Source organism: Varanus komodoensis, unplaced genomic scaffold, assembly GCF_004798865.1.
Source record: "Varanus komodoensis strain SLA01 unplaced genomic scaffold, ASM479886v1 scaffold7_1, whole genome shotgun sequence".
Classification (NCBI taxonomy): Eukaryota; Metazoa; Chordata; class Lepidosauria; order Squamata; family Varanidae; genus Varanus; species Varanus komodoensis.
The window spans coordinates 11,559,643-11,585,177 of NW_025336479.1; the positions used below are offsets into that span (position 1 = coordinate 11,559,643).

General features: G+C 43.9%; 1 protein-coding gene across 3 annotated transcripts in view; it reads left to right on the top strand.

Moving 5' to 3' along the window:
• Positions 1 to 25,535, top strand: part of PKN1 (protein kinase N1) — a 78,981-nt gene that overhangs the window by 23,352 nt on the left and 30,094 nt on the right. Inside the window, exon 1 of one of the 3 annotated variants that reach the window (XM_044453630.1) lies at positions 9,860 to 11,821. The exons of 1 other annotated variant lie outside the window; for it this stretch is intronic. In XM_044453630.1, coding sequence (XP_044309565.1) covers positions 11,759 to 11,821 — 63 coding nt within the window. In that variant the 5' untranslated portion in view covers positions 9,860 to 11,758. Of the gene's footprint in view, positions 1 to 9,859; positions 11,822 to 21,057; positions 21,149 to 25,535 lie in introns of those variants that run through there. One more of the 3 variants, XM_044453631.1, reaches the window with a different exon arrangement.

Consider the following 25,535-nt stretch of genomic DNA (forward strand, 5'->3'; position numbering starts at 1 on the left):
TCATGGGAATCCATGAAGTTTGGTTAGGCTTGATAGCCAAGTATTGTGGCCACTGTTTTCTTCTTGTTCCAGAAGCAAATAAGCATATCCTTTTTGTGCTTATTGCCTGGCAAAGAGGTTCATTGGCGGACAGCAGTAAGGGTGTTTTCGTGCATTTGAACAAAACCACCTCCACTAGCTGATGTCTGCTCCATTTTAGAAAAGTCAACTTTTGCTTCCTTGTGCTGGTGCTGGTGGCTGGGTTTTCAAGAAAAATTGTTAGTCTCGTTGCAGAGTATTAAAAAAAAATCCTTACTAGTTGCCACAATAAAATTTATCTGTCACTGGCAACAGGTAGGCTATTTTTCCCCTCCTGGTGTCCTCCAGTTGTTTTATACTTCAGCTATTATGGTTATTTTATTGGTTTTATTGAAGTGACTGCCATTTAAAAGAAATTTCAGTCACCAGATACTTCCATTCTTAGAATTGTTTTAAATTAATTATTTTAACTGTTTTTTATTATGTGAATGCTGATTTTTATCATTTTACTGTTTAATTTTATTGATCCATTATTTATTGTTTATATTGATTGCATTACACTGAACAACAATTAAAACACAACAATGTAACCCACCCAGAGAGCCTCACAGCTATGGGATGCAACATACAAGTGCAACAGATAATAAACAAACAAACAAACAAATAACACACCCATCAGACTTGACAAATGTGGTCAGAAACGCTAGGGATTGTTGTCCCAAACATCCAGAGGGCACCTGGTTGGGGAAGGCTCACAGGCCCCTGCCTTGACCCACAGTGCAACTATCAGCAAGCATCAGGCTCTGGACACTTGGGTCTGGACAAAGGGGTTTGGGAGCTGACAGCCAGTCAGTCGAATTGAACCAGAAGCAGGTCCAAAATAGCCAGGGTTTGAGTTAGAGAGCAGAAGTCAAGATTAGAGGAAGAAAGAGCTCAGACAGTCATGCCATTTTCATCAGTGTATCTTAGTTCAAAACCAGAATTCATTCTAGACTTACATGCAAGTATAAGGTGGGGATGGATATTACATGTATATGTTTAAAAGTTTCACTTCAATATCTTTTTGCTTGCTAGGATTTCACTTCCTTGAAGTCTTGGCCTAATTCTTGGTGAAATCATAATAGCAATAGCAGCACCAGTTGTGGCTTCCTCTGTTAATGTTATTGAAATGAGTGTTGACACTTGGCATTTGAGCTGCCCTGATGTAGATTACACACTAAACTTTGCATAGAAGTACAAGCAGATCTTTGCTCTGAGTCACACTGTCTGTGGCGCTGCTGTAGTTGTACATCTAGATCAAGGGCAGCCCTATGCCCCTTATTGACTTTCTTTACCCCAAAGTGCATTCACATTAAAAAACAGTTTCTGTTCTTAAAATGACCTGCAAAGGGAAGAAAAGAGTCTTCATCTGACAAATGTTTCAAGATATTGGGTTGGATCCTTCCCAAGATATGGCTGACAGTTCATTCCTTGTGTAAAAGCAGTCTTCTCTAAAAGGTCAATGATCTAAACTCACATTGGCTATACCAATTTCTTTGCAGGTCCTTGCCTGTGAAGATTCTTTACAACTAATCAGTATATTAAAGCCCCCCTGCCTCCTGAAAGGCTTAATTCTACATCGTTTGCTAATCTGTGCCATGCTCCAATTAAGTAATGAATGAGGTGCTTGTATAATCATTTTGCCCTTCCGTTACTTCTGTATCCTACATGAGAACCACGTATAGTCAGGTAGCACACCAGTGGCTGACTGGCTGGTGTGCCACTGATGAGACTCCACAAAGCACATCTAAAAGGCTGCAGGGCGTCAGTGAAAGCATGTGTGTTTCAGGCAGTTATGCAATACTTGTGCTCCTGGACATCTTTGTTGTGTCAGAGTCACGTGAACAACTGCAGTACAGCTTTTAGATTGTTCAGCAGCTTTTGGCTCCCTAAAGAGCTGATGGCTCATGCAAACTGACCTGAACTCTGCTCTCATTTGCTAAAGTTGTTGTGTGTGTGTGTCCGGGGGGGGGGGGGTGCGCGCACACACACATTTATGAGCAGAGCAATGGGAGAGCTTCTGCTAACTGCCAAGTCCTTCAGAGCTGTACCTCAGGAAGTCGGGCATTGGCTTAGATTTCAGGGGGCCTGGCTTTCCTTCCAGCCACTACACTTTGCTATGTTGGATGATGCTAAATAAGCTACTGACTTCTTGTTCTGGGACATTAACACTATGAAATACCATGCTTCTTTCCAAGAAAGTCCCCTGAATAAATACTTGTTGTGTGAAAGCCAGGAATGTGCAGTCCGGGAGAGGGTTCCCACATACTGTGTGCATGTATACACACCAAGGAATGTAGGAAAATTGTGTGTGTGTGTCAGTCAAATGCATGTTCATCCAAATCCGCAAGAGCTAATGCCAGGACCCTCTGGCAGCCAAGAGCAGCATGCAGGTTGAAGCCCTCAACTAGCTAGGACTGTCACTTAGGCTGGAGTGAAGCAAGTGGCTCATTAAGGGAAGAAATTAGTCTCTGGGAGTGCACATCCTCCAAGCCCAGTTTCCTTATCCCTTTTAGATTGCAAAGGAAACTATTTACTCACAAGTTAAGGGAAAGAGCACTCTTGGCCACAGCCAACTCACCCCTAATAAAGTCTCCTGCCGGCTGGCTCTGGGGAAAGCCACAGCAACCTTTTTGCTCAAGCTGGCTGTCCTTTTTTCACTCTCATGGCTGGCCCTGGACTACTGTGCTGCTGTGAAAAATGGTTATGATGGAGAAGAAAGATAATGCACAAATGGGGTGGGGGTGGGAATCTCCTGTTGTCCTGCTGCTTTTCTGCTTTCTCGGAAAAAAAATGTACATCCGTGCATTTGATTTGAACATATGGAAATACCTTTCTTGACTAGCCAACTTAATGGGCTATTTCCTACTGTAGGCAACAATAGATGTATTCGTCTAGGTCACTTTCCATGAAAGTGATGGTGTTGTGTTGGAACTGGTGTGACCAGGAGTTTCTGCACGAGATGGTGTGCTGAGCTGTAAAAGAAATTAGCTGTAAAACCTTTTCCTTAGTAGTTAGGCCACCATCTTGGAAAATGGCTACTGGTTTTCACATGTTTTGTTTACTGTGTACAATATCCAACCTTTCAAGTTTTTTCATATTTAATATAGTGTAAGTGTTTTCACAAGGATTATTGTTCACCTGCTATTTAAAAAATTGTTTTTGAGCAAAAAATGGAAACATTTGCTATGGCACTTTATTTTGCAAATTTATGAAATTCAAAGATCAAAATGGACAGTGTTTAATTTTTTTCATGTAATTTTGACAACATGGTCAATTGCTTTGTCTTCATTAAAGTAGAATGATGGAATTAGACTTCAGTAGCTTTGATTCACTGAGTACTTTTTTGTAACCTATCTGGGTGACTGAAAACAACTAAATACTCTTCAACGTAGTTTCTCATGCTGAAGCTCTACCAGATGAAGGCAGTAGTTCAGAAAATCAGTTTGCTGAATGACAATACGGAAATGTTCCCCTTCCTGCAAACTGGACAGATGTCACAGTGTTAGCTGACAACAGGCAGACCTGGCAACATTTCTAATTATTGTACCAATGCCTAAAGCATGAAGTGACAAAGACACTAGTAGCTGCAGCATTTGCTGACCCAAAGTAAGACAGTTTATAGCTAGCTGGATGTATAAGTTTTTCAAGACTCTTCCTGCATGCAGAAAACTCTGGATGAAATCTGAAACACGTGCCACAGGGAAGTACATTAATGATATGAGAAGTCCCTCAACACTTCTGAATGACTGTGAGGCTGCGTTATCTTTTCATGTTCTCTCAGGTTGTGATAGTACATTTTCTTTCAGAGATTTCAGCGAGGTGATATATTATTAAACATCACTGTTTGCTGAAAGAGGTAGATGAGAGTGGTCAGAAAAACTAGCCATTGCAGATTGCTAAAACAGTTGCATGTCACCTGCATGGTGTTCAGGAATTTGGTGTTCACAGAAAGTAAGCCAGAATCAATGTCACCGACATAGGATGCATGAGATATATCTGTAAAGAACATGATCAAGTTTATGAACCATTTCCTGGAATTCCATGTGCTGAAAATATAGGATGGACACTTGAAAATGGAAAACTGAAACCTAGCCTGATGGCAGTTGGTACTATCCCCAGATATATTATGTTTGCAAATGTAACTAAGTGGTAGAACATACCAGTGCAAGTCTAAACACAACAAAAATGACATGTACCAGGAATTGTACATATAAATTCAGAAATGGCACACATGTTTAAAAGATCATTGGACTGAAGTTCAACTACAGAACTCAGTGGAGCCTGTTGATCAGCTTTCTAGGTACAGCAAAATGTACCCATGTTTCTTGTAACTGGAATGGTATAATGGCCAATATTATAATAATGTAATCAACACTTCATGTAGATTATATATTAATGCTTTAACAGTGTATGGGAGAGCAAATGGAGGGTATTGCAGGAAAACTCCCTATTTGACCTTGTATTGTTACTATGTTTGAAACACAATTTCCTTACTGATGGGAGTAATAGATGTTTTTCATTATGTAGGTCTCAACATTTCTAATAACATAAATAGGTTGTCTTTGCTGGAAAATACAGAAGGATGGACAGGAAAGATGAACAGAGGGAAGTAGCCATTGGCAACTGGATACTGCATAGGTATTTATGCAAATTGGCTGCTGCTCCCTTGCTTAAGGGAGCTGCACTGATCCATCCCCTTCCAGGAACAAAGATGAGATGATCTGAGTTCTACCCCTGGAAATATTTTATTTATTTATTTATAAAATATGTATGCTGTCCAATTACTTATGTCTCTGGATGGCTTACAGCAATACTAAATGACTCCTGTGCAAAAGTGGAAGTCACTTAAACTACAGAACAAAAGACAGCAGTGGGTCCTGTGCATGGATAGACGGAATTTGATACTGCCCAAATATTTCTGGGATTGTGGCAAAATAAGGCATTAAAAAATCTGACAACCTACATTTTCAATATTAGCACATGCATTTTCACCACCGAGAAACATGACATATGCACAAATTCCTCAAGAATGCACTCGTCTAGCTTTCTAGAAGCCTTCTCAGAACGTTGAATCGGTCTGTGTCCAGATGGCTGCCACATCTGCTTTGTGGCCAGTTATTCCTTATCTAGACCTTGTCTCATTTTTTGCAGGTCTATAGAAGTGAAATTCCCATCCTGTATAAGTATGTAGGTTCTAATTAGCACAGTTTACCTTCCCTTGAGAGACCTAGATAGCAGACTAATTTTCTGAAATGTTCTGAAACACACTCATCTGAAGAAGCTCCACATTTCCATCTTTAGATCAGGCAGATGTTCCGGTAGAAGATGTGCCAAGTAAAGTTGAACAGCTATGATGTCACTAATGGCAGAGAAGCCAAAAAAGCTGAGCTAGTCTGATGATTTTGAAAGAAGAAAGAGAAAGTTTGTGCAAGAGACTTTTGGGATGTTGGCTATCCTGCAAAAAACTGAAGACTTTAGATAATAAAATGATTCTGTATGCTTCTAGACACTAGGGGGCAATAGAGAATGTGTTGTATGAACAGCCATTTGTCTATCTCATCTCTTCAGTCAGTTCATTTTTTCTTCCTCTTTTTGTACACCTAAGAAGTAAGCCATCTGTCTCTTCCATGATAGAAGAAAGTAACTGCATCTATGGTTTTCTTCCATATACTTTTACTCACACAACCAGCTCGAAATGATGCTTGTGGTTAATGTTAGTCTTCAAGAATGTGGTGTGAAAGGATTAATAGAAGTAAGTTGATTTGGAATGCCTTTCAAACCAGATTGCTTGTAGCTTGCATTCATTGCCTCTAAATGACATGCATTGTTACTGCACTTTCTTTGTATAATACAGCTCTGCAGTTAGTCATACCAGACTAACTGACAAAGACAACTGCAGTGCATGAAACCATGATTTGGAATGTAGGTGGGTTTCTTTGCAGTGGATTCTAGATCCTCAAATTTGGTCTTGATACACACTAGTAATGATGTTTCCTCTGTGTGTGTGTGTGTGTGTGTGTGAGAGAGAGAGAGAGAGAGAGAGAGAGAGAGAGAGAGAGCGAGAGCGCGCACTTAAAAAACTCAAATTTAATTCTATTCATAGTGTACATAAGGCAATATTTAAACTAAAAACATGAAATTTTTGCACCATGAGGAGCTGAAATACACAGCCTGTATAATTAATGAAAACTGTCATAGTTTTGCTCAGTTTTATAATGGACTCTGTGCTCATGCTCATCCCTGGAAAGGAAATGTGTAGGTTGCTGAAGCTTTGTCCCTTGATAGTCTTTCTCTCACACCTCCATTTTTGAAAGATTGCTGCCCACAGATTTTTATACCATCTGCAGGAGCAAAAACAGTACTTTTTAAAACACTAAAGAATTCTTAGAAGGCTGGATTCTGCAGCTGATACTGTATTTGGGATGGGGGTGTCTGACCAAGCAGCAAATCAAAGAATGCACATAGCCCATGCCATACATTTCAGAATAAACATGGTTTCCACCATAAAATAGCCTCTGAAGTACAGTGGTAGTACAAGTGCTGGCATGAGGGTGAACTGAGGCAAACTAGCATATTCTGGTTGCTGCTACTTTATGGATGAATCCTAAATATTTCTGAGTTGATTTGGAAGTGTCCAGAGCTCAAGGTGAGTTCATGGATTGACCTAGCCAAAACTGATGATAACCAGAAATGCACTGGGATCAAATGTCTGATCTGGATGTTGGCCCTCCTGACACTGTGTTCAGAACATAGAAAGACTGCTTTCAGAGGACCAACAAGAACAGTAGCTGTAGATCAAATTATGCTATAATCAATAGCACTATCTAATTTTCTGGTTTGTTAGTTTGAATTCTTCCATCCAGTACTAATGATGACTAGAATTCAATTCACGTATTTGACTTTTAAATCATAAGATTACTTTTGTGAGCAATTCCCATGCCCGAATTCGAGCATGCCCGAATGCTCTGGAAAGGTGGTATGTTGTGCAGATGGGTTAACTCCCTCATAATCCATTAACTTCGCAATCTCTTCCAGGAATTACATAAGGACATAGGAACAGCCTTGCTGAATTACACCAAGGGCCCATCTAGTCCACTGTTCTATTCACGCAGCGGCAAATCAGCTGCCCACAAACTGGAAATGAATGTAACGGCACCACTTCGCCCAGAAAATGGTGTACATGAACATATTGCCTGCCGTATCAGAGGCACCACAGAACCAACAGCCGCTATCGGAACCTGTAGCTACTGATATCTCTCTTCTATGAATGTACTCAGGCCTGGACTCTGGGGGGTCAGGGGAGGGCGTTGCCTGCCCTAGCAGGCCATTCATTCATTCAGTAACTGCTGTGTGTGTATAAAGGGGGATAATTGCCCCCTTGCACCCCTAATCTGGGACTGAATTTGTCTAATCTCTCTTTAAAGCCATTGGAGTTGGTGACCATTGCTATACCTTGTAGTAATGAATTTCATAGCTTAACTCTCTGTGTTGTGAAAACATTTTTTTCTTTTATCTATTCAAAATTTTCTACCTGTCACTTTCATGGGATGATCCCAGATTCTAGCATTATGTGAAGGGAAAATGTCTCCCTATCCACTTGATTCACACCATGCATAATTTTGTACATTTCTAACATGTCTCCCCTTCATCATCCATCTTCTAAGCTTACCAGCCTTGGACATTGTAGCTTTTCTTCATAAGAGAGTTGCTCCAGTCCATTGATTATTTAGGTTACCCTTATTTGGATCTTTCCAAATAGTGAGCTGTTCCTTTTTTAGGTGTAGTAATCAGAACTGTACATAGTGTTCCAAATGTGGTTGCATAATAGATTCATATCAGGGCAGCTTGATATCGGCAGTTTTATGCTTTGCTTCCTTTTCTAATTATGCCTCACATGGAATCAGCCTTGTTCACGGCCGCTACGCCCTGCAACAGAAGGTTCGTAGATTGCAACGATGCAATCCACGTGCATAGGGATACAGTCGAGAGCACTCACGAGCATGATCTTCTGACTGGAAAATGCAGCGTATGAGGCCGACACTTTTGCTTCTTGCATGTTCCCAGAGCTACTTGGTGAGCACTTTCTTGAAGAAAGCCATCTGGACCGTGTTACTGAGCTCCCATTGTCCCTCTGGCTTGGGAGAGTGTGAATGGCCACATTGTGATGTCCAGGTTCTCAGCTGTTGGATTTCTCGGGCCAAGGGAGATCACTTTCTGCCAGATGGGAGAGGGTGTCAGTGTAATTAGCAGAGTTAGGAAGGGCAGCAAAGCTCTGTCATGCTGCATTAAGGAACATTCTGCTAAGAGTGCAACACGAACTCTGAACTTGGTCATGATGAATTAAACCCAGGCTGTTCCTTAAGGTGCAGCATGGCTCATCTCTAATATTATGGGCATATATCAGCTGGATTACGTGCAGTATTCCTGCACTTCCTAGGGAAGTTTAGGGGCCTGATATCACTACTAATGAATATGTGGGTACCGTTAATACAAACCATAAGCACGGAGGCCACAATATAGTGGTTGGTGATAGACTGAGAATGCTCCTTAATTGGAAGACTGTCAGGTTTGGAGCACAGGCAGCAGGTGTCTACAGCTGGAGCACCAGGACCAGGGATGGGGGAGGTCTTAGTGCCAAAAGCACTAAGGTGAAGTCAGAAACAAGCAAGGTCAGGTAGCAACAAGACATAGCAGGTCCAAAAGCAAGGGCAGAATCAAGAACAGGTAATAGCCCAATACAGACAAGGTACAGCAGAATCACAGGCAAAGGTACTGACATGGTGTGGCAGATCCCGATTCAAAAGCAAAAGTCAGGAAGCAGTAAAGACCGGATGCTGATAAGGCATGGCAGGACTAAAGTCAGACCACAGCTACTGACAAGGCAAGGTCAGAGAAGACAGAGATGCCAGGCAAGACCTGGCAGGAAACAAGGCAAGGCTGGAAGCCGGCTCAGAAAGACAGTATAAAAGCCCCCATTACTGTAGCACAGCTGAGCAACACATTTTTATAAGGCCTTCCAGAGCGCCCAGCTGCGCTCCCAGCTGTGCTACATGATCACACAGGCTCCAGCCCTTTCAAGTACCTACAGGCCTGATCCTGATCCTGCAGGTACTTCACCATCACATCATCAGGGGAATGGTGTCAAAGCTTCCTTCACACTAAGGAAGCACTAGCCCAGAGTTTGTTGTCTTCTGTCTCACTCAAGCCCTGAAACATTTTCAGAGGATATTGGTGAAGTCCAAAAGGGTTATTCAGAGTCTCTTTCTTTATCAGGCTACAGCAGCACTCTGAAGGCCATCTCATTCAACATGACAGCCCACTATTTAACCCATGGTCAGGCTGTGGGTGCATATGGATACATTTTGCATATCCAGCCTTATTCAGAGTTTGCCTTATCATGGAAACCCAGTGACTGTGAGTGATGTAAAAGTTAAACATCACATTTATTTTATTTAAAACATTTTTACCCCTTCCATCTCAGGACGGCTTGCAATAATTAAAACATTACTCTAAAACCAGTCATGGATTATGGGAGGGTGCTTTAACCCATGCATGCTTAACCCATACTCACCAAGTTTGCAGCAGGACTCCTCCAAAGCGGAGGTTCATTATGCAAAATGGTGCCTGTGGGCAGAAAGGTTTTCTCTGTGTTAAATAACCTGAGAAGAGCCATGCTGTGTCATCCAAATCAGGAAATGGTTTAGAAGAGCCAAATGTAAAGTAGAACAATTAAGGAAGGGTCTGGCCTTAGGAAGGACATGCCAAAGGAATCTATCCTTTCTTGGGACTGTGGGGGAAAACAGGTTGTATTGGGGAGAGAAAACTCTTTTTAAACCTCTGGAGTCCTTTGCGCAAACCATTCAGCATTCTTGTACCCTGTAGCAATGTCTGTTTTGTTTCTTGGTTCTGTTCCCATTGCATAGCTGCCAGGCTTTTCCTTAGAGAGAGCTCAGATGTACAAACCATGATGGTGACTATGACTGGGTTACTAGCAAGAGAGAGACGGGATCGTGCACAGAACTGTCAGCTTTGGGAAGGCAGTGCTGCCCATAGCAAGGGTCCAGTGGGAGGCTGGATTCCTGGGTCCTCATCCAAGCTGTAAGAGGAAAGATGGGGTTGATATTTTAAAAAAGCACATCAGTGTAATACAGTTGCAGCAGGGAAGAAAAAGACATCATTTTCATGCAGGCCTTGCCATTCACAATGAAAGGGATGAAGGCAATTATTCTCTTGAATGTTTGCCTCTCACCTTCCAGTTCTAATATATAAAAGCCACTGCCAGCCTCTTTGATCTGGTGTCATTAAAAAGGAAGACCAGAGATGGAGTGTGCCAGCTAGATGGCTTTTTTCAGGCCTCCAGGGCATTTTTAAAACTATTGTGTGTAGTGGAGAGTTGTTTTCTTCTTATAGCTATGTTGAGTGCTGGCCCGTGGGAGATCCCTATTACAGAGTAAAATTGGGAGCAGCCCACTTTATTCTTTACAGTGCACTAGGTGTAGGTTTAGATGTTTCAGGTTTAAGATATAAGACTGCTCTTTTAGACTGTAGGCTCTGCTATGGACTGAGAAGCTGCTCCAGTGTATTAGAAATAAAGCAAACATTTCCACAAATCTGTCAGAGAATATTCTGTACCTCTGCTTTCCTATAATACATTAGACACAAGGACTTCACATATTCATTTATATGTAACCATTAAAATGGTGATTCTTGTAGATTTCCAGTATTGCATATCTTTAGATTTGTTAGAAGACAAAGGATTACTTTAAGGTTATCATATGCAATAGTCTTCTTTAAATATCTCCAGGGAACTACTTTTGGTCAAATCAAATGTCATGTCTGTCCTCTCTTTAACTGCTGCCAAAATATGTTTCCAAAATGCCAGGACAAGAGGACAAAGAAAATACATGACAAAGGTCATCATTTGCTGACATATATGCTCATTTCTTATTTAAGGGTGAAACTCACTCTCTTACAAAATGTTATAAGTTGCATATTACTGAGTAAGTTCATGGTTTTACATATGTAAGCCAGAGGTTTTTTATAAGCTAGGACAAAATAAGCTTAAATTGTTTTCAGGAAAAACAGAAGAGAACATAGAATCAGACACGTAAGAAAACAAACCCATAAATAGCATATTATAACTGAAGTGGAAAATACCAAAATTGGGGGGAAATTTGGGTTGAGAGAGCTCTTTACTATTGCTATACCTTCCTTTCAAGGGCAAGTAGGATAAAGAATCTTGTTTGAGTTTAGCTCATGACCTAATGAGTCGGGTGGCTTGAGCCAAGCAAAGACACATTTGTTTTATTTATTTATTTATTTATTTAGGAGACTTCTATGCCGCCCCATTCACCGAAGCCTCGGGGCGGCTCACATCCATAAATAAACTTCCATAAAATAATATAAATTAACAGTATAAATTAAGTCGCCCTGGCACTTATTTTATTTCAGGCTGAAATGAAGGGTGTTTCCAGATGAGGCTTTTATGGTGTCATTGCTCTACCTCATTCACTGAATTTCATAGGGGTCCCCAGACACTATTTTCTTCTGCTCACAATCCTCCCATGTTTTCCCACCATTTCCTCCATCTTTCCTCTTACTTCAGAGAATCCATTGAGAAAGAACATATAGGACAGCTGCACAATGTCCTCAGAGCAGTAGCACTACGAGGCCCATCTGGCAGACTTTGGGATAAGCCATGTGGAGGAAGAAGGCATTAGGATGGAGACAGATGTACAAAGTGTTGAACAGTGAGCCAGAGGTAGGGGAATGCCGTTCCCGTCTATACTGAGCTCCGGGTAAGTGGTTCTGTTCTGCGGTGTGCTGGAGAGAGTGCTAGACTGGGGACCTGAGAGATCCGGGTTCTGGTTTCCACTCAGCCGGGAAGCTCACTGGGTGACTTTGGGCTGGTCACTGACTGTCAGCCTAACCCACCTTCCAGGGTGGTAGTTGTAAGGGAAAAAAAGGTTCCTTGCAAGATGGAAAAAGTGGCATATAATCACAATGTAGTAGTAGTAGCAGTAGTAGTAATTTCAGCAGATGCTCACTCTGCCCAGCGCTGAGTAACTGGAAATGGCGGGGTGTTACTAACACAATCATCCGCATAGAACCAAAGCACTTCCCTCATTTTTAAAAAAAGTATTCGGCTTTCGAAAGCACCAGGCAGGAGAATGATGAACAATGTTCCTATAACACTGAAGGTACATTGATATTATTTAGTCAGTTCAGCTAGCCATAGCATTACTATACCACCCCCTATCCTAAGATGTCTAGGTGGTATACAGAAGTTAAAAATTATAAAATAACAGGCAAAACAAGGAGAAGTTTACTGAATCACCACTTGAATCACCACTGGCAAGTATGTGTGTTAAATGTGTTGTGAATGTGGGAAGAAGCTAGGCTCAGGATACCAGCATGCAGCAGAGTTGAGCTGCATACAGAAACCGTGATGCAGAGAGGCATGTATATATGTCTGATAAGCTGTAACTCTGAAAGCTTCTAGATTTGGACACAGGCATCACGGCTGTACAATAGCAGAAGCAATACACAGAATAGCATGCATGTGCACATATATCTGCTATAGACTTACCTGACATTGAATTCTGGATTCTGCATGCTGGTGCATATTTTGGGGGTGTTTTTGCTTCTCATTGGAATCCAATCCAGTTGAGAACCCAACTGCTTTGGCTCCAGGTACAATGTGGTCCTTTTGTTTTGAGTTGTAATAAAGAGGATTATTAATCGTTTCTGATGAGAATGCAGTGAGCCTGCTAGCTTGCTTATTATACTGGGCAGGGCATTTGCAGCCGTTTCCTGTGTTGCAATAAGAATTGCAGGTTTGAATTATCCCAATAGACCATTGTTTCTCTTTTGACAGCTGGTCTCATGATACAAGCTGCTATTATTCTCAACCTCTGCACCTATAAAATGTATTTGTTTTCCCTCTGTGTCACTCCCCTTTGTTCTGGATTATATGCAAATATAAGTGGATCACTCTCTTCTTGAGAAACCCTTTGTTGTGTGCAACCTTCAGCAGGAAAGCAATAGGGTAAATGGCAGGAAAAGGGCAAAGAAGCCCTGACTGTAGGGCTGAAGTCTGATAGTCTTGCTGAGGATCCTGTCTAAAGAATACAGGATCAGATTTTTTTTGCTTAATAATTTGAACTTTTGCACATGAAAAAAGAATTAGCACTTCATGCTGGGGTCCTGCTTTTGATCATGGCAACACGTTTACTGTAATCATGATGTTTTTCTTCACTGCTTGGACAAAAGCACTTGTATCTCTAGGCTCTACTTCCCCATTTTGATAAATGCAGCTATGTGTAGGTATTTGAAAATGTATGTAGCCCCATGTTCTATTGTTATGCCTGCAGAAACCCCACAAAGAAATCTTGTGGTGGATCCTGGGGCTAGAATGTGTTAGACTTTCATTACCTGCATGCCCAGCTCTGCATACATATTGAGGTTCTGTGAGTTTTTCAAATCCACACATCACTTCTCTTTTTCACTCTCGGGCCTATGAACAGCACCAGGAAAAATAAATGTATACTTTGTCCTCCCTCCAGCAATATAATGCTCCCCCTGCCTAGTCCCACTGCTCCAGTACTGGCTCGAGTAGCCTCCTCCCCTTGCCCTGACCTCTTCGTTGCAGTGCCTCCCGCACTGCGTTAGGGTCAGTGATGGCTCTGCAGGAAGTGAGTGAGTCAGCCACAGTTCCATTTCCTGCATTGCATCAGCAGGTCCAGAACAAGCCCTGGGGCTGTTTAGACTGTGCCTTGGCCAAATTCCACCCCAGAGCTAAGTGAGCCAGATCTGCATATATGCATCAGACTGTAAGAAGACTGAGCTTGCAAGTGCATTTTCAGTAAGATCCATTATTGGAACCAAACTGCCAAGTTTTTCTTTTCTTTGTTTCTCACATCCTCACTGGGCAGTAGCCTCCAGAGGAAGTAACTCTTAATTTGCCAGAGTGATCATTTGAATAACACAGCCGATTTCCCAAGGTTCCTAATCTGGTTCCTAATCTACATGTATGTTCGCCTGGCACAAAGGTATAGCTATTGCTGCAGGGTGGGGGTTAATATTTTATTTAGATCTGTGTTGTGTTTTTCTGCTTGTTGGTCCTTAAAGTGGCTTACAGTAAACAAAATACCATGAAATTTTTAAAAAGGATGAAGATACACTTGTGTTTCTTTGATATTTTATTTTGAGAATTTCTATCAGCTGAAAAATGTATGGTATTAAAATTCCTCCTCCTGAACATGGAGCTAGGAGCCATGATATTGAAGGATGAAATTGGGAAGTGTAAATGCCAAAAAAGAAGAAAGACATGAAAGGTGCAATTGATGTGCCTTGGGAGAAAAATAAGAGATACTTACTATTCCAGTGTTGCTAATAAAAAGGAGTATATGAAAAGAAATCTTTTTCATGGTCTCTGTACATTCACACATAATGGGCTCTGTACCTGCATGGCGCCTCAATTTGGAAAGCTGCTATAGCTGAGGAATATCTATCTATTTAGATGAAATATTTATATATCATCTAATATCCCGATGAGCTCTCAAGACAGTTTGCAAAAAATATAAAGATAACACAACAGCACTTCAATAAAAAGCAGTATATATTATATATATAAAATATATAATAAAACCATACAAATGTTAAAATACAAGGAAAATTAAAAGGTTTTAGCCTGGTGCCAAAAAGAATAGAGTCAGAGCCAGGTGCACCTCTCTGGGGGAAAATTCCACATTTAGAAACATAGAAACAGAGCGAGTCAGAAGTGGTCTCCCAGGCCATCTAGTCTGACCTCCGGCACCAGCCGGCTCCGCTCACGACATGCCCACCATGTGGACGTCCAGCCTATCCTTGAACACCCGCACTGATGGGGCCTCAACCAGCTCTCGTGGAAGCCCATTCCACACCCTCGGGGTCCTGACTGTCAGGAAGTACTTCCTGGCATCTACCTTGAATCTTGGTTCCCTGAGCTTTGCTCCGCTGGAGCGCGTCCTGCCTTCCTCTGCAGGGGAGAACAGGTCTCTACCCATCTCCATGTGACATCCCCTCACATACCTGTATGTCGCCAACAGATCCCCTCTGAGTCTCCTCTTCTCCAGGCTGAAGAGACCCAGTTCCCTCAGTCTCGCCTTATACGGCATGCCCTGCAAACCGGCCACCAACCTTGTGGCCCTACGCTGCACTGACTCTAACCTGGCTATATCCTTTCTGTAATAAGGGGCCCAAAACTGAGCACAGTGCTCCAGTTGCAGATGCACCAGAGTCATATAGAGTAGTAGCAATACCTCTCTCAATCTAGAAGCCACACTTCTGACTATGCAACCAAGGGTGGCGTTCGCCCTCTTGACAGCCACATCACACTGCTGACTAATGTTTAGCCTGCAGTCAACCAGTACCCCGAGGTCCCTTTCACAAGTGCTGCTCTCCAGCCACTTCTCACCTAACCTGTACTTATGACAGCTATTCCTATGCCCCAAGTGCAAGACCTTGCACTTATCCACATTGAACGCCATCCTGTTGTCTCTTGCCCACTTCCATGGTCTGTCCAGTTCCTTTTGGATCCGGAGTACCTGCTCCTCAGTTGTGGCTACTGCTCCAGTTTTAGTGTCGTCTGCGATTTGATCAGCAGACTGTTCACCCCTTCTTCCATGTCGTTAATGAAAAGTTTAAACAGGATCAGCCCCAGGACAGAGCCCTGGGGGACCCTGCTTGTTACTGGCCACCATCCCAATGATTCCCCGCTAATGGTTACCTTCTGCTTTCGATCAGTCAACCATGCCCTAATCCACCAGACAGTGCTTTGGTGTATCCCAAAACTCCTCGGTTTTTCCACCAGGATATCATGGGGCACTTTGTCAAAGGCCTTGCTGAAATCCAGGTATACCACATCCACTGCATCCCCTCCATCTAGCCATCTCGAAACCTTGTCATAGAATTCCACAAGGTTTGTCTGGCAGGACCTGTTTTTGCGGAAGCCGTGTTGTGTGGCTCTCAGCCTCCCTTCCCTATCTAGCATCACTAGATCTCTCTCTATTATGAGCCTTTCCATTGTTTTTCCTACAATGGACATAAGGCTAACAGGTCTATAATTCCCCATGTCCTTTCTACTACCCTTTTTGAAAATTGGGACCACTGATGCCACCCTCCAGTCCTCTGGAACTTCACCTGTTCTCCACGAGGTCTCAAAAATGGAGGCCAGTGGGCGTGAGAGAACCCCTGCCAACTCTCTAAGTACTCTCGGGTGTAACCCGTCAGGGCCTGGTGCCTTTGTAATGTCCAATGCCCTGAGGAGCGCCTCAACTTCAAGGGGGGTGACTCTAATCTGTGCCCCTAAGTCCCCAGCCTCATCTAATCTCCTATGCGGATATCCCCCGTCCTGCTTTGGGGAGAACACAGAGGCAAAATAGTCATTTAGCATCTGTGCCTGTTCCCTCATATCAGTCACTGGATCTCCTTCCTCCTTATTTAGTGGTCCCACCACTTGTCCCCCTTCCTCTTCCTATTTACATGCTGAAAGAAGCTCTTTTTGTTGCTCTTGATATTCTTGGCAAGTCTCAGCTCGTAATCAGCCTTAGCCTTGCGAAGAATCCTTCTGCAACGGGCCTCCTCCTCCCGGTATACCCTTTTGTCTATTTCCCAGTACCCATTTCCTACAGAGGTTCCTCTTTCATCTAATCCCTTTAACCACCTCCTTTCGCATCCATGGTGGCACTCGCCTCCACCTCCCCACCTTACTAACTAGAGGTATTGTCAAGGCTTGTGCCTCCAAAACCTCCCTTTTGAGTGCCATCCACCCCTCCTCAACTCGCTTACCTTCCAGTAACCTATCCCAGGAGACTTTCCCCAGTCTGGCCTTCAGTTGGCCAAAGTTGGCCTTCTTGAAGTCCCAGCTTCTAGTGCTCGACCTGCTGCACGTCCGCAGTCCCCTGATCTCAAAGCAAAGGATAGAGTGATCACTCGCATCCAGAGCTCCCCTAATCTGTACTTCATCTATCAGCTCCTCCCTATTGGTCAAGACCAAGTCAAGGATGTTTCCCCCCCTCGTCGCCTCTCGGACCCTCTGTGTGAAAAACCCTCCCTCTATAGCTTCTAGGAAGCGACGTGATTTGGGGCCCTACTACTGAGCAGACCCTTCACTTTGTAGCAACCTTGCTAGCGTATTTCAAAGAGAGCTCCTGGAGGATCTCTGCAGAAGATCTTAGGGTCTGGGCAGGTGTATCTGAAAGGATATGTTCCTTCTTTATGTGTCAGTGTTAACACCTTAAATCAGGCCTGGACCTCAATCAGAGATGGTACAGGACTGGTGTTATATGCTCTCTACCAATCCTAGTCAGCAGCCTAGCTGATCCATTCTGTACCAATTGAAGTATCTGGGCCATTTCCAAGCGTGGCCCCACATAGAGTGTGTTACAATAGTCCAAACGCGGTTACCAGAGCATGGGTTACTGTTGCTAAGCTCTGACTTTTTGTGGGAACTCTCCCTTGTTATCATAGAATACATGTCCCAAGTGAGTTCCCACCTCGGTTCCTCTTCAGTTTCTGTGGTGGTAGCCTTGTGAGGAGCTTTGTTTCATTCTCTTCACTGAGGTTCTTTTATTGCTAATTTAAGTTTCTATTGATTTCTCTTTTTAATGTAAATTATTTTTTTTCGGTTGGTGATCTTAAACTCCTTATTCACCTCCAAGGTGTATGACCTTAAAGGCCCCAAAAATATGTGCATTCTGGTAGCAGGCTTCCACCTATGGAGAGCCCCTCATTTGGTTTCCTTTGTTTGGGTGGGGGTCATAGTGTCAACTCTTGTCCACACTGTGAAGGTTTCACCAAACAGGCCAGGCAGAACAGGTTGGACATGTTGAAGGCTTTCTTGTGGAAGAGAGCACTGGAGGTGGTGGAATTTCCTCACCCTTCGGTGGAGCCACAACTCTCTTAATCATCTCCATGGGTAATCTTTTCAGCAGCAGCTGCCGCAAAAATAATGCCCCTGCCTTCTCTTTTGCCAGTTGCTAAGGCTCTAACCATGAGCCAAATAGATGCCCCAGTACCAGATCAATCCCTCAGTATTTCACCAGCAAAAAGACTGTTGAAGAAAGCTCAAGAACCAGCTTCATTAGATCTGCTCAAGAAGAAAAAGGGAAGAAGGACCATAGCAGTGAGAGGGACTCTGTCAACCATTCCCACCATCTCTGGCTTGACTAGCACTGCTGCCATTGCTTGTTAATACCCAGTATCAGCAGTACAAATGCACCTCAGATGGCTCTCCTGGGCCAATGTTAAGTCCTATTGTCTATATTACATTAAGAATGCCAGCCTGGCTCCAGTAAGCCATATGGTCATTGCCCAAATGTGTGATGCACAGAGACAATGAAAAGGGAAGGCAGGCTGCTTTCCTGTAACTGTAGTTCTTCTTGTGATCCTCAGGACATTCACACAGCCTACCTACCTTCCCTTCTTTGGTGTCATTGTCAAGGTGCTTTTTTGGACTGCTGTACTGATTTGGGCCCTTGGCATTCTCTCACTTTCAGGGCTAGATTGGGCAGTCTCAGCAAACTGAGTGAATGGGCAGGAACCCTCTGGCAACACACATGCTGTGATGGGGAGAGGGTTCCTGCCAAAAGCTATAGAAGCTTCAAGTTGCAACAAACCAAATTCAGGCTAAATATTAGGGGAAAAATCCTAAATGCTAGAGCATGGGTCCTCAAACTATGGCCTGGGGGCCGGATCCGGCCCACCATGCCCATTTGGCCCACCGCCCATGTGCCCACACACACACACCTCACCCCACGCACGGGAGGCAGCGGTTTGCTCGCTCGGAGAAAACGATCTCTAAGCAAGCAAGCCGCCTGCTCGTGTGCCTGCCTTGCGGTGCATGCCCGCCCCTGCCTCCCCTCCCCTCGCTGCGCCCATGCGCCTGTCCACGCCTCCCCTCCCCTCACCGAGCACGCCTGCCTGTGCCTCAGTGCATGCGCCTGTATGCATTGCCCCCGCCCTGGCACCACCTGTCCAACCTGCGCCCAGCACGGCACCTTTCAACGGTCCCCCTGGGGAAAAGTTTGAGGACCCCTGTGCTAGAGCAATAAAATAGTGGAACCAGTTGCACAGAGAGGCGGTGGGCTTTCCCACACTAGAGGCATTCAGGATGAAACTGGACAGACATCTGAGTGGGATGGTGCAACTTGGTGTCCTGCACTAGCAGGGGGCTGGAACTGATCACCTTGGCCCTTTTCGAGCCCATTATTCTGTGATTCTTTGGAATCAAGATGCTGCACGGGCTTAAAGCCCATATGCATGAATGCACAAATAACTGGTCAACATTACAGGTAAGCAGCCTGCCTTTACTGAGACAATGTTAATTGAAAAATTAAAAAAAATTGCAAGGAGGAATTGTTCCATACCCTGGGAGAGAAGGAATGCTGCAAAGATGGCATCTTTCTGTAAAGTGCTATGAAAAGGAGCTGGTATGTACAGTAAGAAATCATAAAGGACTACAGTGGTACCTTGGCTCACGAACCTAATCCGTTCCAGGACTCTGGTCGTGGCCCAAATTGGTCGTGAGCCAAATTGAATTTCCCCATAAGGTTCAATGTAAATAAAGTTAATCCGTTCTGTAACCGTTTTTTAAATCAGAAAAACGTGAAGCAAAGTGACAACAACAAAGATCGCGGCCATCTCCCCGCCTGCCCCCCCAGCACAACCGAGATTGCACCTGTCATCCCTGCACGCTCCCGTCATCCCTGCAGGTGCCCGTCATCCTGGCACGCGCCCATCATCCCGGTGCGCTGGAGGGTTGGGGGGAGAGACGGGCGCAATTGTGGGCGTGCTGGGGAGGGGGAGATGGGTGCGATCTCGGCCATCTCCCCCTGCCCCCAGCACGATCACAGCCATCTCCCCACTTAGGGGTGGGGTGGGGAGATGGCTGCAATTGTGCTGGTTGTGGAGGGGAGATTACTGAGATTGCTCCCATCTTTCCTGCAGCTGCGCGCCTCTGATCATGCATTCCTTCCCTGCACGAAAGCTACTGGGATCGTGGCCATCTCCCCACTCCGGGATGGGGGAGAGATGGCTGCGATCTTGTTCGCAACCCAAGTCAAAATTTTTGAGAAATTTTTGTTTGTGACCCAATTTGTTTGTGAACCAAGGTGTTCGTGAGCCGAGATACCACTCTGTACAACTCTGGCTCTGGGAATCTGTACTATTGCTGCAAATATATCCCTATTCTCTGCATTCTCTGATCAATGTTGTAAGGAGATGACTGCAGCATATCTGTTAATGGTATTTTTATCTTCCTTTATGCAGTTAAGAATGGAGTTATAGATTGTTTTTTACTCTTGATCATTGGTGTGTGGGTAATCTGATGACATTTCCCACTTTACTCCCACTGTGCAGGTAGAAAGGGGCAAAATTTCTCTTTACCTCTTCTTCCTGCCTCACAAGGGAATCTGTTGGAGGCAGATCTGAGTAGCTTCTTCTATACTATTTTTAAAATACGAGGGAACGGGCATGGTCATTTGTTTCTCCCTCCCAGGAGCCTTGGGTGCATCCAGAAATTGTTTAGCACATGACATGGACTTACTTAATTAGGCCTGTTTAAGTCCTCCGGCAAACTGGAAACTTTTTCTGTTTCTCTCTCTCCCTGCCACCCCCTTCCACACACAAGGCTTAACATCCAGCCTAATGGAGAGTCCTGGAGCACTGAAAAGCTCATTCACTATTTTGCAACATTTAGCTGCCCATATAACGGTATTGCTGTACTGTGATTTTTGGAGATAGCTTTCCCTTGCAAATTCACTTGGAAGGGAGATGGGCTGGCTTGTGGAGGGTTGTCAGGGGGCCATGCGGGCTACATCATTACTCGCTTCAGTTGGCCTGTGTTCCGGTATTGCTAGTGAATACAGGAACTCTGATAGGAAGTGGTTTGTTTGCACACAGGCTGGAAGAACCATTTGAATCAACAGGCAGGAAGTGAGGGTGTAGCCAGCACGCAGCTGCAGCCAGACGGGTGGCCTGCTGTGGCTCTCCTGGGGACAGAATGTCTTTTTCAGAGCCAGAAACAAGCTCAGAGCATGATCTGGAGGTACTGACCTTTGGAAGGGGGTGTCAGGCGGGTGGGAAGCAGTCCGATCATTCTCTCAACCCCCTTCCTTGAGATAACTGGACGATGGAAGGGAGGGTTTTGTATGTGTGGCAAGTTTATGGTAGCTAAAGGCATGGCTACTTTAAATCAGCAGGACAGTGAGAGGGACAGGAATCCTAGTCTAAATGGTGATTTCAGTTAAGGGAACACCACTACATAAATGTGGGATGTAGATGTTTAAATATATTATGAGAGCAAGTTTGTGGTTCGAGAACTAGCTGCAAATGATCTGCATATGTTAGAGAAAAGAGAGAATGCAGTATTTCACTGTACAAGACAGCAAGAACAACAGATGTACACTGTGTGTGTGCGTTGTGCACTTTCCTGCATTCAAATGTAAGAGGAATGTATAATGTGTCTGCAACTTGGGATGGTGGTTTCCCATTGCATATATAGACTGTAGCATGTCATTCCTGCAGATCCAGTGTGTTGTGTTGCTTAGACTTTAGCACTGGGGATATGGGAGATCTGGATGAGTTCCCACTCAGCCACAGAGCTTGCTGGAAGACTTTGGGCAAGTTACAGACTCCAGTCCAACCTACCTCACAGGGTTCTTGTGAGGATAATGTGGAGCTACGTAAGCCACCTTGAGTTCCTAAGAGGAAGAAAGTCTTGATATAAATGCAGTCTAACACCAACGATCTTACATCCTCACACATGTTCTTGCTGTGCTTTTGAGACTGGGATTATCTGCATCTTGTCTTGCTCAAAAGCTTTTGGCTTCACCTTTCATTTCCCCCTCACCTCCCAGCCAGTTACCCACTTGTTTAATGTTCTAGCCGTCTATGCTTTGTTTTCGTGTTTCTTCAGCTTTACCTTATTTCTGAAAATGGACATCTAAGGGGAAAGAAAATTCATTCTTCTACCAGACTGCTACAAGGCTGAGACAGCTCTGTTAGCCCCAGTGGCAAGTGCAGTTACAGAGAAGCGCTTGAGGGCAAATTCTGGTGGGGCTCAAATCCAAAAGATACCAGCTTGTTTAAGGCTCTAGCTGCCAGTTACTAAGCCTTAGGAGGTGCTTTTCAGTGGTTGGGGAAATGGGAGGTGGGTTTAGCTCTGGAACTGGACCCCAGGAAGGCCAGATGAGGCTCCTGGGCCTCAGGCTCCCTCCCTGTGCTTTCAAATCTCTGAACACTGTTCCTTATGCAGCAACATGAAATGTTAGATGAGTGCAGGTACTGCTTCCCTGCTCTCTTGCTTAATTTCCTTCAGCAGGCTTGTGGGGTTGGTCCCAGTACTGAACGAACACTATGAGTGACACTTAGCTATAAAGCTGAACATGCCAGGTTCCCACCTGGGCTCATATTCCATAGCTAGAGTACTGACAGCCTCCAGCTATGACTTTGACAGCCTCAGTGTCAGTGCCAGCGGAAATCTGCCAGTCTCTGTTGCCTATTCCTGCTTGGCACCAGTCAGAGCATTATTATTGAGAGTGTGCTTTTAATTTGGCTCAGCTTCTTCATCCTCTCTCCCTTCCACCATAACTGAAAGAAAGCTTAAGTAGTTGTAACCACACTGTGTGTATTTTCCTCCCTTATCTCCAGTCTTCCCCCTTCTTCTCCATTATTTTCTCCATTTATTGAACCTAAGACTGGAAGAACACAGAGCTACTTGCTTCTGTAACTCCTGTCAAGTCTTATGTAGCCTGATCGTGCTCATGAATTAGTAATTAAAGCATTTTGCATCACTATGTGGCCCTTACACACACACACAAGAATATTTTCTTACAAGTAGAGGAAAACTTCGAGATGTTCTAGTACAGGGTGGTCTAACTTTTTCCACCTGGAGAGCCTCATGAGAACTTTGACATGGAACTGGGGGGGCCGCACAATAAATTTCATTTCCATATTGTAAATTAAGGTGTTTGCAATATATTTATTTAATTTAATATAAAAAATTAATATATTTAATTAACAATTAAGAGGGATAAATTTTAGGATGATTTCAGGACTAACTGAATGAAAAAGAACACTCTGTGGACTTCTTGATTTCTCCAGAGGTCACAGGCAGCTCTTTCTCTGACCGCAGCTCAAGCACAATGACTGCGCCTCTGGGGTGGCCCAGAAACTGTCCCATGTGTGCGCCCCCATGGCCCCTCCTTCCTTCTTGGAATTGGCCTGCTGAGCCTCTTGGACTTTAGCCTACAAATTCTGCCCAGCATGCCCTGCCTGCTCCTGCGGTCGAGCGCAAAGGCAGTCTGCTGGAGCGGTGCAGAGCATGCTGGGACGAGCCTGCCCATTTTTTTATTTTATTTTATTTTATTTTATTTTATTTTATTTTATTTTATTTTATTTAAAACATTTCTATGCAGCCCCCATCGCAACAAAGCCTCTGGGCGGCTCACAAAAAATACAAAAAAAAATACATAAACAATAACAATATAACAATTTAAAAGAAAAAAAATTTAAAACCCCCGATGCATTCTTGGCTAATTTAAAATCCTAATAAATACAATAATTTAGCAATTAAAATAAGTTTTAAATAAAAAGGTCCTAGCCTGGCACCGAAAAACAAATAATGATGGCACCAGGCGGACCTCTCTGGGGAGCGCATTCCATAGATGGGGCACCACTGCAGAGAAAGCCCTCCTCCGGGTACCCACCCTCCTAATATCATTCACAGAGGGTTCCCGGAGAAGGGCATCCGTTACTGATCTCAAGGGGCGGGAGGGCATATATGGGCGCAAGCGTATATCTGACCCACTTTCTTCCTGAGGCTCAGGATTGCTCACCAAAATCATGTGCATGCCATCACTGGGATCTGGAGGGGGGGGAATGGGGGGCCGCAGAACAAAGTCTCAGGGGGCCGCATGTGGGTTGGACCATCCCACTCAAGTAGTTCCACGCACATAGAAGCATCAGACCGAGTAGTTGGGCTTTCAGCTAGAAGCCTGGATTGTTCAGGCTGACACACAGTAGTGTTTTTTGAAGGAAAGGGAATATATTGGTCTTGTTAGTGAAATGAAATGAAGGTTGCAGAGCACTAAGCACTGTCTTCATAGTGCTTCAAGTGATGGAGCCAGGTAGTAACTGTCAGGCAGAAAATCTAAGGAGTTTCTCCAGATTGGTCTGTGTGTGAGAGAGAGAGAAAGAGAGAAGCCAGGGCTCCTGGGCTAGTATACAAACAAAATCAATAAATGTTCAGGCATCAACAAATATTCTTGGCCTAACAATTGTAGCAGTAACATTTGTCAAACATAGCAAGCGGCTATCTTTCCTTCCAGTCTGGAAGATGCACTGGCAGATGGGATCATCTGTTCAGCTGCATGTTGTTCCACCTCCAAATCCAGGGAGAAGACTGGGTATTGCTTGGCAGCTATGTGGCCAGAGCACCCTGAGAACCTTGGCCATGCAGGACCAAATTGCTAACCCTTTAACCTGCTGGCCTTTTCTTCCTTGGAACAGGAAAGGCAGGTGGGGGGTAGGGCAACATTGGCATAATCTCAAGCACTGGACATGAATGGCACACCTTTGGGCAGCAATGATGAACAGCACATATGTTTTCTGCTTTTCCTTTGGGAAATACTGGTGTGGGGAGCACTTGACAGGGAGTTACAGTTAATTTTTTGCTTAGCCAGCAAGTCCAGAAAGGTAGACCTCTGTATTTGCTATGTGCAAACTACCTAGTTGCTATAACAATAAAACCATGGTTTGCATCAAAATAGACACTTCAAGTAGCCTAGCCAGGGCATAATCCAAATTTGTTGATCTCATAGCCCACCTTCACAGCAGCGAACTTCTGTTTGATTCTCTGTGCCTATGCAAGGATAGTAATGAAACTCTCCTAAGTTTAGATTATAAGCATGCACAGTTTCTAGAAGAAAGAGCTAATAGTAATTGTTCAAAATAGTGTTTGCCATGGGATGGAAAGCAACCATCCATGCAGTTTGGTTGATATTCTAATCTGAGATCTGAACAAATTGCAGAGCTTATGTTGTTGGAGGGCATATGGGCTCTGTGGGTGATCCTGGAGATATGAGGGATAGCATCTGTTGGGTCATCGTTGGTAATGCTTACCCTCAGAAATCAGTTAATCCTTTCTCCCTGCCCCCCTTTTTACAGGGAATATTAGCTTTCAACTCACTGACTTCTTTCAGGCATAATGTTAAATTATGGTTTAGTGTTACATGCAAGTATTTTGGACTCCTGTCCTCCATCTTTCCCTCTCCTCTAGAGTAGCAGCAAGAAGGCGGTTGGAAGCTTTCACTTCTCTTCTCCGTTAACTGCAATCTAGCATTACATCCAGATCATAAACTCTGATTAACCTTAACTGTGTCATAAGGCATGGTGTAAAGTTGTTTTCAGTAAATTATGGTTAAGGCTAACCA